General features: G+C 41.0%; 1 protein-coding gene across 1 annotated transcript in view; it reads right to left on the minus strand.

Annotated features, from left to right (window-relative positions):
- The window catches only part of nup214 (nucleoporin 214), a 98010-nt gene that overhangs the window by 67381 nt on the left and 14027 nt on the right, over positions 1 to 16602 (minus strand). The window contains exons 6-13 of the mRNA XM_052037469.1: positions 16389 to 16452; positions 12549 to 12652; positions 10060 to 10166; positions 9348 to 9414; positions 8705 to 8831; positions 7129 to 7287; positions 5133 to 5487; positions 3997 to 4139 (exon numbers count right to left, since the gene is read on the minus strand). Of these exons, the coding sequence (XP_051893429.1) occupies positions 3997 to 4139; positions 5133 to 5487; positions 7129 to 7287; positions 8705 to 8831; positions 9348 to 9414; positions 10060 to 10166; positions 12549 to 12652; positions 16389 to 16452 (1126 nt within the window). The remainder of the gene's footprint in view (positions 1 to 3996; positions 4140 to 5132; positions 5488 to 7128; positions 7288 to 8704; positions 8832 to 9347; positions 9415 to 10059; positions 10167 to 12548; positions 12653 to 16388; positions 16453 to 16602) is intronic.

A 16602-nucleotide genomic window follows, 5' to 3' on the forward strand; every position in this document is an offset into this window, starting at 1 on the left:
GACTAGACGGAATGCCATATTAGATCTAGTATTAGGTAATGAACCGGGTCAGGTGACAGATCTCTCAGTGGGTGAGCATTTGGGGGACAGTGACCACTGCCTCCTAACATTTAGTATTGTCATGGACAAGCATAGGAGCAAAGAGGACAAGAAAATATTTAATTGGGGAAGGGCAAATTACGAAGCTATAAGGCTAGAACTTGCAAGTGTGAATTGGGATGACATTTTTGAAGGGAAATGTACTATGGAGATGTGGTCATTGTTCCGGGATCTCTTGCAGGATGTTAGGGATAAATTTGTCCTGGTGATGCAGAGAAAGAATGGCAGGGTGAAGGAACCATGGTTGACAAGAGAGGTGGAACATCTAGTCAGGAGGAAGAAGGCAGCATACATAATGTTTAGGCAGCAAGGATCAGATAGGTCTCTTGAGGAATATAGGGTAGCAAGGAAGGAATTTAAGAAGGGGCTAAGGAGAGCAAGAAGGGGACACGAAAAGGCCTTGGCGAGTAGGGTTAAGGAAAACCCCAAGGCACTTTTCACTTATGTGAAGAGCATAAGGATGATGGAAGTAAAGGTAGGACTGATTAGGGATAAAGGTGGGAAGATGTGCCTGGAAGCTGTGGAAGTGGGTGAGGTCCTCAATACTTCTCTTCAGTATTCACCAAGGAGAGGGGCCTTGATGACGCTGAGGACAGTGTTGGTAAGGTTAATGTTCTAGAGCATGTTGATATCAAGAGAGGATGTGTTAGAGCTGTTAGAAAACATATTAGGACAGATAAGTCCCTGGGGCCTGACGGAATACTCCCCAGGCTGCTCTGTGAGGCGAGGGAGGAGATTGCTGAGCCTTTGGCTAGGATCTTTAAGTCCTCGTTGTCCACAGGAATGGTAGCGGAGGATTGGAGGGTGGCAAATGTTGTCCCCTTATTCAAGAAAGTTAGTAGGGATAGTCCAGGGAATTATAGACCAGTGAGCCTTATGTCTGTGGTGGGCAAGCTGTTGGAAAGGATTCTTAGAGATAGGATCTATGGGCATTTAGAGAATCATGGCCTGATCAGGGACAGTCAGCATGGCTTTGTGAAGGGTAGATCGTGTTTCGCAAGCCTGAGTGTTCTTTTAGGAGGTGACCAGACAGATTGATGAGGGTAGTGTAGTAGATGTGGTCTACATGGATTTTAGTAAGGCATTTGACAAGGTAACACATGGTAGGCTTCTTCAGTAGGTCAGAGGGCATGGGATCCAAGGAAGCTTGGCCATGTGGATTCAGAATTGGCTTGCCTATAGAAAGCAGAGGGTTGTGGTGGAGGGAGTACATTCAGATTGGAGGGCTGTGACTAGCGGTGTCCCACAAGGATCGATTATGGGGCCTCTGCTTTTCATGATTTTTATTAATGACTTGGATGAGGGGGTATAACGGTGGGTTGGCAAGCTTGCAGACGACACAAAGGTTGGTGGTGTTGTGGACAGTGTAGAGGATTGTCGAAGATTGCAGAGGGACATTGATAGGATGCAGAGCTTGGCTGAGAAGTGGCAGATGGAGTTCAATCCAGAGAATTGTGAGGTGGTACACTTTGGAAGGACAAACTCCAAGGCAGAGTACAAAGTTAATGGCAGGATTCTTGGTAGGGTTGAGGAGCAGAGGGATCTGGGGGTCCATATCCACAGATCCCTGAAAGTTGCCTCACAGGTGGATAGGGTAGTTAAGAAAGCTTATGGGGTGTTAGCTTTCATAAGTCGAGGGATCGAGTTTAAGAGCCGCAAGGTAATGACGCAGCTCTATAAAACTTAGGTTAGACCACACTTAGAGTACTGCGTCCAGTTCTGGTCGCCTCATTGTAGGATGTGGAAGTGTTGAAAAGGGTGCAGAGGAGATATACCAGGATGCTGCCTGGTTTAGAGAGTATGCATTATGAGGAGAGACTAAGGGAGCTAGGGCTTTACTCTTTGGATAGGAGGCTGAGAGGAGACATGATAGATGTGTACAAAAAATTAAGAGGAATAGGTAGAGTGGACAGCCAGCACCTCTTTCCCAGAGCACCAATGCTCAATACAAGAGGGCATGGCTTTAAGGTAATGGGTGGGAAGTTCAAGGGAGATATCAGAAGAAGGTTTTTTGCCCAGAGAGTGGTTGGGGGATGGAATGTGCTGCTTGGGGCAGTGGTGGAGGCAGGTACATTGGTCAAATTCAAGAGATTACTAGATAAGCAAATGGAGGAATTTAAAATAGAGGGATATGTGGGAGGAAGGGGTTAGATAGTCTTAGGAGAGGTTTAAAGGTTGGCACAACATTGTGGGCCGAAGGGCCTCTACTGTGCTGTACTGTTCTATGTTCTGCTAGGGGACATAACTTTAAGATGATTGGAGGAAGGTATAAGGGGGATGACAGGGGTAAGTTTTTGTTTTACACAGAGAATGGTGCATGCATGGAACACACTGCCAGCAGAGTTGTGGAGGCAGATACATTAGGGACATTTAAGAGACTCTTACATAGCCCCCTATTTTTCTATCATTCATGTGTCTATGTGGGAGGGAAGGGTTAGATAGATCTTAGAGCAGGATGAAATGTCGTCACAACATTGTGGGCTGAAGGGCCTGTACTGTGCTGTAGTGTTCTATGTTCATACAGCAGTCACTCCCTCCACTCACATAATCCATGGTCCTTCCAGATTGTGGAACAGTGCTGATCACCTATTTCATTATCCTTTCAGACTAGCTGATGCGATTTTATGACATGTTATAAATGGACTGAATTGGAAAAAAGCCAAAAACCAAACCACGTCATACAAGTGACACAATAAATAGAAGCGCAGTCTTTGCAGGACTAGTTTCATAGATGTAGGAAAATTGAATCAATGTCTGAGAGTCCTGATTTGTAAGATGATGAGGAAGGATCCACATGTGAATTCACTTGGGGGAGAAAAAGACAAAAAGGGACAAACAAGTTGTAAGGGGGAAAAAGTAAATTTTTTACTTAGATGAGAATATCTGTGGTCTGATAAATAAGTTTGCTGATGACACAAAGATTGGTAGAGTTGCAGATAGCAAGGCTGACTGCCTTAAGGATACAGAAGGATATAGATCAGCTAAGTTGGGCAGAGCAGTGGCAGATGAAATTTAATCCAGACAAGTGTGAGGTAACGCATTTTGGTTGGACATATACAGTAAAAAGGCAGGGACCTTAGAAGTGATGATGTACAGAGGAACCTTGGGTGCAAGCATATAGCTCCCTGAAAATAACAGCACAGGTGGATAGAGTAGTAAAGAAGGCACTTAGCTTGCTTGCCTTCATGGGCAGGGATATTGAGTGTAAGAGCTGGAACATCATTTGTTCGGTCAAACTTGGAATATTGTGTGAAGCTCTATGCCAGAACAAGTGCAAAAGAGATTCATCAGGATGTTGCCTAGAATGGAGGGCTTTAGGTACAAGGAGAGATTGGATAGGCTGGGATTATTCTCACTGAAGTGAAGGAAGCAAAGAGGAGACCTTGTAGAGGTTTATAAAGTTATGAGGGGCATAGAAAGGGTAGATGGACTCCAAGGGTAGAAGAGCGTAAAAATAGAGGAAATAGGTTTCACGTGAGAGGGGAAATATTTAAGAGCTTTTAGGGGCAAGTTTTTCTACACAGGTATATGGAACAAGCTGCTAGAGGAGATGGTGGAGGCAGGTAAAATCACAGCATTTAAAAATATTTGGATAGGTTCATGGATAGGAAGGGAGTACAGGGACAATGGGTCAAATGCAGATGCCATCTCAGTCAGCATGGACGAGTTCAGCCAAAGAGTCTATTTCCCTGCTGTGTGACTGTAAATAAGATAAAGAGAGCAGAGAGGAAAGTGTTTGCCAGCTAAAAGCAGAAGGAAAGGCAAGCGAAGAAGATTCAGAGAAAGGAGGGGCAGAAACTGAAAGAGACAGACTGATAGGATAAAAAAACAATAAAGAAAGAACACCAAAAATAGAATACAAGTCTGGCTTTAAATCTTAAAAAAAATGGTCATTACCAGTAGAGTTTAATTTTGCGCCATGGAATGATTTTGTTGCAGGACCTGAGGGCTGTACAAATGATAGCTCCTTTTCTGGGCTTGTACTGCTGTTGCACTGACTCAACTGATGAGTCAGTTGAAGTTCCAGTTGAAGTTCCAGTTAATGTATTTTCTAAATCCTGAGAACCTATAATGGAAAAAAAATTCATCACTGGTTGAAATCAGATGAAACCAAATGATTCACTTAATTATTCAGGTAATAAGAAACTGTAAGGAGGCAGTTCAGAAAGTAAACAGGAGACTCAAGAGACTGCCGATGCTGGAATCTGGAGTAACAAACATACTGATGGAGGAACTCAGCAGCTCAGGTAGCATCTGTGGTAGGGAAATGGATAGTTGACATTTCGGGTTGAGACCATTCAATATCGACTGTCCATCTCCCTCCCACAGATGCTGCCTGACCTGCTGAGTTCCTCCATCAATTTGTTTGTCGCTCCAGAAAGAAAACAGGCCTTATGGGTCATCAAAATATACACATTTGACAAATGGTCCACCCATATTGGACTGTACTTAACCCAGCTAAGCAAGAAAGGCAGACAGCAAGAGAAGTGAAGAGGGGAAGGCAGCATTTAATGCTGAGATCTATTTATAAACTTAAGGAAATCAAGCATTCTGGGGCCCAAGCAGGAAGGTGGAGTGGAAGCCAAGATTAAATCAGCTTGAGGAGCCATACAGCCTACCACTGTTCCCAACTGTTTTATATGATGAAACAACAATGTGGGGCTGAGCGGCCTCTTCTTGTTCTTATGTTAAAATTGGAGCAATTTTTCCAAATGTGTGAGGTGATGTTATACAAGTCCTTAAGCATGAAAAACTTTGAAAGGATAGATACAGACAAGATATTTCCACATGGAGACTCTCAAAGCCCAGAAATATGATAGTATTAGGGAATTCAGAAGAAATTTCTTTACCTAATGAAAGGAATTCATTACCACAGCAATGATAGAAAAGTTGGAAAAACACGAGGAAGAAAGGATCTGCTGATTGCGTGAGATTGATTATTGGGAGATCCGCCTACAGAAATGCCCAACAGTGTCCAATAAATTCAATGCAATTCCACGAGCTAGTTAAGAAAAGCACAGGACAGAACTTACCGAACAAACTTTGTAGCGGTAACAGCTTTTTGTTTTAGCACGTCACCTACTTGAGAGTCCGTGGAAGAACTGGAACTAGGAGCATAGGAGGAAGACCAGTCTATGGTAGGTGTGGCACCACTTCCAGTCTCAACATTGGTGCCATCTTCAAGACCCTGCTTCAGGTTTTGTTTTTGTAACTTGATGGTGCCATTGTTTGCTTTGCAAAGTGGGGTAAAGCAGGAAAGACCATTGACGGGAAAGCAGGTGAATGGTATGCAGCAGCAGGCTGCACAAACTCTTGGAGTGTGCCGTGGTGATGCAGTCGAAGTCTGAGGTGGCGTCAATACAGAGGGAGCAGGGACTGATGTTTGAGCTGCATAGAAAATAAAAGCTGTTCAACTTTATGTTAAATTCATACTTTTCCAAAGTAGCTAAGTAATAATTATATAAATATTGCAATTGATCAATTCAACGCAACAGAATTTTTTTTAAACAGTGTTAAAAAAATGTTGGATAAGTTATTCATTAGTGTTTCATAGAATCATGTCAAAAGTGGCCATTCACTGATTGTGCCTATGCCAGTCTTTTGAAAGAGTAATTGACTGATTCTCACTTCCCCATTCTTTATCCATGGATCTTCAATTTCGTGTTCTTTTCAGGTAAATTTCCTTTTAGTAAGTTATTACTAAATCTGCTTCCAACACCCTTTCATCAGGTTCTGCATTCCAGTAATAAAAGAAATCTCATCTTCACCATTTCTTCTGCCAACTTTTGTTAAATTTGTATTATCTTGTTGTAAGCCTCACTGAGAATTCAATAATTTATCTCCATTCACCAAAGCTCCTCAAGATTTTGAAACTCAATTATATTTCCCCATAAACTTAACCACTAAAACAACATCCTTAGCTTCTCTCATCTCCTCACATAGCTGATGTCCCTTTTCCCTCGTGACATTCTGATTAAGTTCCACACCACACTTTCCAAGACCTCAACATAAACGGTATATTAGTCTTGCATCCTGAATGATCTTATAAGTTCTAGGACTCTGCTAATCACTCGTAAGGTAACATCATTGCCCCCAAATTAAATGGTTACGAGTTAGAGTCTCATTCCAGAGATCCAAGCAAAAACCTAGGCCAACATCCAGTGCTAGGACTACCAAGATATGAATTAAATGCTAAACCATGGCCCCATCTGATCTCAGGTGAAGGAAGTTTACACCAGACTACTGAAAAAAGAACAAAGACATTCTGCCTTATATCCTGATAAATACTCACATCGACCTACATCAACAAAAACCTCATCTTTATCACATTGCTGGTTATGGGAGCTTGTGCTTAAATTAGCTGCTGCATTCTTATATTACCAATGTTGACCCCACTTTAAAAATATATCATTGGTCATGAAGTGTTGGGAGATTAAAACTGCCCAGAGAGAAACTCTCACTCTTACAGAATCACTATGGCTTAGAAGGAAGCCATTAGGCCCATTGTCCCAGGCCATCTCTGTAGAATAATCCAAGATAGTCCTTTTCCCCATTCTTCCCCCTGTAAATTATTTTCATTCAAGTGCCTATCCAATTCACTTTTCAAAGTCCTGACAGGCTCAGTTTCCACCACCCTTATAGACAATGTTCCAAACAACATCACCAGCTTCTTCATCCTAACCCTGCAGACAAAATCCCTCATCCCTTGGAAAACATCTGAGCACCTTTTACTGTCATCTGAGGGCCAATAATTTAATGACATATTTCTTGAATGTGCAGTGTTCCCTCACTATCGCTTTGGCAGTGTTAGCATGGAGTAATGGTCAATTTGTTTTGTGAAGAGTGGGTCATTGATTCAATCCTCTGTTTCAAATGGGTTGAACTTTTGCCTAAAGCAAAATCTATTTCAACTTCTAAAAGGGGATGATAATGCAAGAAGTCACTTCATAGAACTCACAAGTGGCCTCTTTTGTACTTAAAATTCTTATTTTATGTATTTCTTCTGCTTTCTGTAAGTTTAATACATACGTGGGCGAGGTTCCCTTTCTCCTTCAATACGTGGACAGTTTGGTGGTTTTACTATTGTTTTCACTCCAGGGATGTAATTAAGCATGTGGAATGGACAAAGGAGCCCTTCAGTTGTGAGCAGCATCATGATAGGAGAAGGAGCATAAACCTTCTCATCACCTACAGAAGACCAAATGAAACACTTTCAAAGATTGCAAAAGAAAAAGCATTTCTACTAATCAAACTATTAGATCAAATCTACATTTCTTTCTTTTGTAACTGAGTAAAGTGATAACATGACATGCATGTAATTATCAAATATAAACAAAAAAGAAATTATGTCATTTCTACATTCACTGAATACTTGAATTCTGCACAGTAACAACATTTTCCCTCATGTCCTAAACGTATAAATTTGATCAAACATCCTGCATGCCCTACGAGTCAAAATTATTTTTAAGTTATAATTATTTCACACTATTCCCATGACTGACAATAAACTAAAGAACAAGTTTCCTCACTATAAAGTACTATAAAGGACAAAGTACTGATGCATTTTGATAAATCATACAGAGCCTTCTCCTATTATCATACTAAGAGAAATAAAGAGATAAAAATCTACATTTACAAAGGGCATTTAACAAATCATGACCTCCCAAAGTACTTTGCACTCATATTCCTGTAGTCATCATTTTAATGTGTGAAACAAGGCAGCAAATTTGTTCACATCTGATTCATTCCAACAGCAATGAGCAGATAATCAGTTTTAATATTTCCTTACAACACAGGAGGAAGACATTCAGCCCATCAAGTCCATGCTGGCTCTTAGAGGAATTTCATCAATGTCACTGCTCATGAAGAGTCTTGGACTTGCAACAGTAACATGCGTTCTCTTTCCACACATGCTACCTGATCTGCTGAGTGCTTCCAGCCTTTTCTGTTTTTTCTTAAAAAGATTGCCAGCATCCTCATTTTTTTTTGATTTTCAATCTCTTTTCCAATACTTTATTTCCCTGTAACCTATTCTCATTCACATTATGGGAGGAAAAGCAACCTGATTTAAGTATTTGATCAATTGAAGGGTTATTTGACCTGGTCTGGAAAAGAACAGGGCCATATCTCAGATCACTTCTATTCCTGAGGGGTGGGGACTGCACAAAGAACTTCACAACAGGCAATGACAATGCATTGAGCTTCAAGCTATATTATTTAAGTGACACCCTATGTCGTTGCAGTGTACAGTTTTGCCAACTGTGGGCAGCATTACTCACCCAATATTACAGTGCAGCACTAAGACATTAGGCCCAACTAGTGCATGATATTTATGCTTCAGACAAACCTCCTTCCATCGTAAGTAATATACATAGTGATACACAGGGTCCATTTATGTGATAGGAATAGAATAATTTGGGTGGGGGCAGGGGGCAAGGGGTTTGCTTTTCAGGATTTGCTTTTCCCTATTCCAGGTGCAATGATCTTTCAGTGAGTAAGTTCTTAAATGGATCTACACACTTGCCTTAATGATCAGAATGCTGATTCTCCCTCTTCTGACAAATTAATAAATGATTCAAATCTATAATCAAAGGACAAAACTCACCAACTTTGACAGGCAGTTGACTGGTGAAATCAATACCGACTCCAACTGGCATGGTGTCATCACTGCTCTCAGTCACAGGAAGTTCTGCTCGAGCTGCATCTTCAAGGACCCACACCTCCCAGTTAACCTGAACGTAGAGGCTCACAGACTTAGAACTTGCAGCACAGAAACAGGGTATTCAGTCCAACAAAACCATGCTGCCACTTATACCATACAAGAACTTTGCCCTCATCTTCATCATATCCCACCAGCTTGTCATTCGTTTCCTTTGCTCTTCATGTGATCATCAAGCTACCCCTTTGATGCATTTGAGCAATTTGCTTTAACTACTCCATGAAGTAGCAAGTCCCACCATCTCTCCATTCACAGGCAAAAGTTTTCAGTGATTTGAAAATTCCTACTTTGTTTATTTGTACTTATTTTACATTGATATCCTGTCATTTTGTTCCATTTTTTTAGATCTACCCTATCAATCTAATTCTAAACTTTAAATGTTTCATTCCTCCTGCCTTTTTTTTAATAAAGGTAAAAAGTCCCAACCCACTCTCCTTCACCTTCCTGATAGGTCTTTTCCAGTACTTTCTCACTCACTACAACAATTAATGCCAACTCAAAATAAAATGCTTCAGAAAACAACTTTTACCTTGTCCTGTTGCCGAGCAATGACACTGACTTCTATGGACGCTGCTGAAGAAGCCACGAGAAGATCCCTGGGAAACAATACAGAGTGAATTGCTGATAGCAGCCAGCCTGCAACTCAGAACCAGAACTTCACAGATTCTTTAAATTAAAATTAAACATTTAATAGACTTCCACCCTGAAAGCATTTTTGTATCAACCAATATTTCAATGAATATTGATTAAGATAGATTGATTAAAGGTCCAAGCATAAGGAAATGTACGACAAACTTGCTGCATTTGTAAAAAGAAACAACTCTTTTGCAACCTGATTGCAGCAAGACCAACACAAAAAACTCTGTGCTTTCATTGCAAATTATGTATATAAAAAAAGAACTGGACTCAACCCACATACATCTTTCTCAAAGGTCCAAGTATTACCCATTTGGAAGATACCAAGTTCTGCATTGAGCTAAGGAACTAAACCCATTCACGACTAATTAAGAGGTGCATTAAATAGTCTGACTCAAGAAAGTAGAGAGAACAGAGAGGTAGACTCACTACTTCTAAACATATCCAACAAGGTCTATAGATATAAAGGTCAGACAGTGACAGAACCAACCTTTGCTGTGATGTCAGTAGACACAATGTGCATCCCCAAGCAGGAGGAAACCTCATTGCATGCAAGTTGTCATGCTACTTACTTAACACATATAAAAGATATGTCATTTACACACCAGTTCTCTACATAGTGAAGGTAGTAATGGTGCTGTCTCTCTGTTGTCACTCCAAAACACAGGTCATTAAAGTTCAAAAATTGGTCCTCTTTCTTCTCATCCTTTTTCTGAAAAAAAAATTTAACTGCTTATTGTACAACTATGCACATATTTTTACTTTAAACTATGCACAAGACGTCTGGACACAAGAGCAGGAAAACAGATTTTCATTGGGTATTTTATGATGACATAGTAGTGATTTGGAATGGGAGCTTTGAAAAGAAGAGAGTCTCTGTGCTTGTGAGTTTCACCTTGCAGAGTCGGGAGTTGGAGCAAAAGCTTTGAAAAGAGGAGAGTCTCTGTGCTTGGAAGTTTCACTTTTCAGGAGCCTAAAAGAGCCACGTTTGCAAATTGTTAATAGTTGATTGGCTAATTAACAGCAGCCAATAAAAAGGCAAGATCAAGCAGAGCTACCATTGTTGGAGTGGACCAGTGTTAAGAGTGGAGGACAGAGACTTTGTTGTGAGGAGGCGTAGGCTAAGGTAAGTTTCTTCCTTTCTTTGATTTTCCCTTTAGTACCAGGCTAAAGTAGTTAGAATGGCCCCAGGGCCAGTGGTGTGTTCATCTTGTGAGATGTGGGAGTTCTGTGAGTATAATTTTGAGGTGATTGAAGGAAGGTACGATGGGGGGGGGGGGGGGGGAATCAAAAGCAATTTTTTTTTGTTTTGCACAGTGGTGGGTGTGTGGACCGCACTGCTGGCAGAAGTGGTAGAGGCAGGGACATCTAAGACTCTTAGATAAGCACACAAATGATAGAAAAATGGAGGGCTAAGTGGGAGGGAAGGGTTAGATAGATCTTAGCATAGGATAAAATGTTGGCACAACATCATGGGCTGAAGGACCTGTATTATGCTGTTATGTTCCATGATGCTTGACATATTCAAATAAAGAAAATGTTGCATTAACAAAATCCCCATTCCTTGTCAAATTTAACCATCTTGCCTTGGATCCAACCAAAGTAATGTGGTCTCATTTGCAACTTTTGTTGTTGCTTTGATTGTCACCATCTGTGAATCCAGCTTGCTTTTCATTCCCCAAACAAGTTCTGTCTGGTCTTCCATTCCCCAAATATTCTGTCTGGGCTTCCTCAATATCTTTGGTAAAAACAAAGTTGTATTTCATGCCCTTGGAACTTGCTGCATCTCTACTAGCAGGGTGCAGGTAACCTTGGTACTTGAGTATAATTGCTGTAGACTTGATAGTTTCCCCATTACTTCTGAAGATTAGCTCCACTGCACAGAAAGCTTGTTGGAGATGAGATACAACATTGCAGCAAGAAAGAATGAGAAAGATTGCAGAATGATGCAGTTTTGTTTGATGCATTCAACCAATGCCAATTTGCACATGGCTGAGGAAGAAACCCAGGAATTATTAACCATATAATTTGAAGCCATGTTGTTCATTCCCTTCCTCCCCCACCCCCCAGAATCTTCTCCTTCTACAGCAACTGGATCTTTCCTCTCCCACTCCAAGTTTCTCTCCAGCCTCCAAGCCCCTCAACCCAGGCATCCAACAAGCAACATAGGTTTGGCTCACTGCTGCAGACAACAATATCCATGCCCTAATTGCATAATTTTCCATTATTATATTCCTCTGCTCTCCCCAACTTGAATAGCCCAGTACAATAAAGGTACACAGTCAGTTTGCTCAGCCTCCCTCCAGTCTCTACTCTTACTCACATTGATTGCAAGTATTTAAATACCTGACAAAAAGTGCACGGGAGGATGCTTGTCCAGTGTTACATGCTAGATCCCAATACTTGTCTCACTTGTAGTGACACCATGTACCTTGAGTGAGCAATCCTGCAGTTCATAATGCGAGGTATAGAACTCCCTTTTGAAACAAAGCACAACTTTCACCCTCACTGACGCACCAGTGTGTGAATCTACACCAGCTTATCAATTCTAAGTCCCTTGAGCTTACTGCACATGTTACATCACCTTTTCATATACCAGAATTGCAATACACCACTGCCCTGCCAAACCCATAATTATTTAATTACTTAATGAATGTATTTTAATTCTTTTGAAGATTAAGCTGCACATCACCCCCACCCCCCCTTACTCAACAAGTAAAACACTCTGTCGACCCAGCACTTGGTCAACACTGCACACCACACAAAAGCATATTGGGGGGGAGAAACCTCCACTCTTCTTCGATACAATGGCATGGAATTTTTTCATTCAACTGAGATGAAAGAAAGGACGTTGAAAAAGACAGCACCTCCACTTGTGTATTGCTTCTTTGGTGCAGAAGTGAAGTGTCACCTCAGAATGGTCTTAATTTTCAGGATTGGGGGAGTTGGAGGGTAGTACCAGCAACAAACTACATTCATTTGGATAGTGCCTTAAACTTAGTAAAAGATTATATTTGTTAGAAAAATACATGACTTACGAAAATGCAGAGCATGGCAAGAAGGAGATTAAGTACTCCCACTAAAAACTACCTACCACTAGGGAAATAATCACAAGTTCAGGAGGGGTTTCCAGGGATCCATCTGCAGCTGCAAACACCACTGCAAAGACATATGTACTAATCCAGTGTATGTCCAAAACTGCCAAAGTAAAAGTGACAAATTTATAAATAAGCAACTTTTAAATACTAAAACAGTTGTTTACAGCAAAAAAAAAATTGAAATCACACCAATGAGCTAATTCAGGCACCTTAAGACATCAGCATCTTCAGAATAAAAACATGCCATTTTATTTGAAACGAGGTTGCAAAAACATGTGTTCTGAGAGTGATTTTCAGACGAGAGTAGATCATAGGCCAAAATGATTTCTGGCACATTTACATGCATGATGTACTAATGCACTGAGATTACTGGGCTCTTGAACAGACTTCATGCTGCATTCAGCAGTTATTTAAAATGACTTGTGCAAAATTCTACATGTGTGTGAGATCCACAAATACTAAGGGCCTCAAATACTGAAACAGCTGAACTGTAGGACTAAAATTAAATCAGTGGTTTACTGATCTGATCTAACTCGTGCTACTGCCAAAGATTCTGTTGAATCCATCTTCAATCGGTATCATCTTCAAATCAATTCAGCAATTACTGAAGTCCTTGTGCGTGAAATCAATTGGTTCCAGCATGACACTAATAAGAGCAATTGCAAGTTCAATCCTAGCAGCGGCCAATTGCATGGATTAAAATAAATTTAACAAGCTATTACTTTGCACTCATCCAATCTCGTAATTAAATGTTAACAATGAAACATTGGTATGTGGCTTTGGGATTCGTGTTATATCACCAGTTACAAATCCTCACCTCACAACAATCATCTTTCCATTCAATTTGTCTTAAAAGTATGTGTACCTGTACAGAGCTTACATTTATGAAACAGATTTAGCTGACAAATAAACAAAAGAAAGAAATTTAAGAGTATTAGATCAAGGAGAGGTTATATAATCTAATAGCACTAATTCTATAGCCACATAACAATGCTTCATCATCAATGCAATCCAGAATCCTACAAGTAGTCCAGGTATGACCTACAGAAGACTATTGTGAGAGCAAAAAGGCAATTCCCTGTGAAATTAGAGGGACAATCAGATGCATGACAGCTATGGCAGGGTTTGCATGCCATTACTTCCTATAAGCTGAAACCTAACAGCATAAATGGCAGTGATGTTTCACTCCCCAAAGAGTTCAATGCCTTTTGTGCATGCTTTGAAAGGGAGAATAACACTACACCTATGCAAATCCCCACAGCAGCCGGCAACCCTGTGATCTGTCTCGGAGGCAGATGTCAGAACATCCTTCAAGAGGGTGAACCCTCGGAATGCATTTGGCTCTGACGATATACCTGGCCGGGTACTGAAAATGTGCCGACCAACTGGCTGGAGTTTTCATCAACTTTCTTGACCTCCCACTGCTGCGGTCTGAGGTTCCCACCTACTTCAAAAGGGCAGCAATCATACGGGTGCCCAAGTAGTGAGGGGTGAGCTGCCTCAACGACTGTTGACCAGTAGCACTCATCTACCATAATGAAGTGCTTCAAGAAGTTGGTTATGACTAGAATTAACCTGCCTGAGCAAGGACCTGGACTCGCTACAATTTACCTACTGCCGTAACAGGTCAACAGCGGATGCAATCTCACTGGCTTTCCACTCTACTTTGGAGCACCTAGACAACAGCAAAACATATGTCAGGCTGCCGTTTATTGATTACAGCTCAGCATTCAATACCATCATCCCCTCGATATTAATCACCAAGTTTCTAAACCTGGGCCTCTACCTTCCTCTGCAAATGAATCCTCGACTTCCTCATCAGGAGACCACAGTCAGTGTGGATTGGTGATAACATCTCCACCTCGCTGACAATCAACATAGGTGCACCTCAAGGATGTGTGCATAGCCCACTGCTCTACTCTCTCTACACATGACTGTGTGGCTAAGCACAGCTCAAATGCCATTTATAAATTCACAGATAACACCACTGTTGTTGGTAAAATCTCAGATGGCAACGAGGAGGCATACACAAGTGAGATAGATCAGCTGGTTGAGTGGTGTTGCAACAACAACTTCGCACTCAATGTCAGCAAGACCAAGGAATTGATTGTGGACTTCATGAAGGGGAATTTGGGAGAACATGCACTAGTCCTCATTGAGGGGTTAGCGGTGGAAAGGGTTATCAGCTTTAAGTTCCTGAGTGTCAACATCTCCATGGATCTGACCTAGGCCCAACACATTCATGCAATCATGAAGGCAACATTCCAGGGGCTCTAATTCTTTAGGAGTTTGACAAGATTTGATATGTCAGCAAAAACCCTTGCAAATTTTTTCAGGTGTACAGTGGAGAGCATTCTGACTGGTTGCATCACAGCCAGGTAGAGGCTCCGATGCACAGGAATGCAAGAGGCTGCAGAGGGTTGTAGACTCAGCCAGCTCCATCACAGGCACGACCCTCCCCACCATCGCGGACATCTTCAAGGGGCAGTGCCTCAAGAAGGTGGCATCCATCACTAAGGACCCTCTCCATCCAGGACATGCCCTCTTCTCATTACTACTGTCAGAGAGGTGGTACAGGAGCCTGAAGATCCCACTCATTGATTCAGGAACAGCTTCTTCCCCTCCACCTTCAGATTTCTGAACGGTCCATAAACACTATCTCATTGTTCCTTTTTTTGCACTATTATTTCATAATTTCTAGTTTTTTTAAAGTCTTTGCACTGTACTGCTGCCGCAAAACAACAAATTTCACATCATACAAGACAGTGATGATAAACCTGATTCTGATGTCAAATAATATAATTGAATCTAACCCTTAGATTTAAATTCTAAAGTGAGGGAAGCCATGGTATGACAGTGTAGTTGGCCAATACTAGGATGAACCTGCAAGTGCTCTTATTAATATGATAGAATTTACTAAACTAAATGAGCTGACACTCAAGAATTCAATGGTTAAAGCTCAGTCAGTGAGGTTTGTATAGAAAATTGCTGGATTACCTAACTGAAGTATGGAAATACTATGAGGATTTGATCTAGAAGAAACTATTACCTTCGGTGAGGAACTTAAAAATGAAGGGGATAGCCTTAAAATTCACACTTGCCCTCAGGAAGAAAATCAGGCAGCATTTTTCACTCACAGGGTAGCATAAAACTGAGTGTCCCCCAAAAGGCTGGACATCAAAATGAATTTAAGACTGCGCCCAACAGGTGAATTTTGGATTTCAAGAAAAACTGAGCAACAGAAAGTTAATGAAGCCGAGGTACATATCAGCCAACATCTAAATGAATGACATAACAGGTTCAAAGATCTCCTATTCACAGAGTCACTGTAGAGGGAATCTCTGATATTTTCAATAAATCAAACAGCATGCCCAAAACCAAAAGTCCACCAGGGATATAAATATAAAATGCCACAGAACCAATTAACAAAAATTCTGCCAGCAGAGGTCCCCACAGTCTACACATTCTTAAATCATTCTATCATTGTTAAGCGCCGTGCAATAAAGCCATTAAGAGTAATGTCTTTTGGAGTGAAGAGCAAGCAGAGGGGAAATCAAATAAGATACAATTTTGAAGGGGGTAAAGGGGTAAGGCCTGTAGGTCCACCTTCAGAACAAAATAAGATTCAAGATAACTCTTGAAAGAATACGGATACACAAGCACAAACCTTTCTACTCAGTGGCTGATGGGATGCAATTCTTGAAAGAGTGATGGAAACAATTTCTAAAGGGACCAGGATAAATACTTGAAGAAAAAAATGCACAGCTACAGGGAGAAAGGAGCAAGCTCTCTGAGACCCAGCACAACAAACAAAGCTATGATTCTGTACATCTCACCTTTGACTGGATTATCTGAATTGTAGAAAGGAGGACAAGGGATAACTTTCTTTTCTTGCAGTACCTAGAAAGAAAATAAAAATTGTTAATTACCACCATGTTGAAAATATAAAAACCACAGCAAACGGGACTTTATTTTGGAAGATGTAACTGGTAGAAAAAAAAGAACCAGTAGATCTGGTTATTTGTACCTTCAGAAAGCTTTCAAAAGGTC

Source organism: Pristis pectinata, chromosome 23 (assembly GCF_009764475.1).
Source record: "Pristis pectinata isolate sPriPec2 chromosome 23, sPriPec2.1.pri, whole genome shotgun sequence".
Taxonomy (NCBI): Eukaryota; Metazoa; Chordata; class Chondrichthyes; order Rhinopristiformes; family Pristidae; genus Pristis; species Pristis pectinata.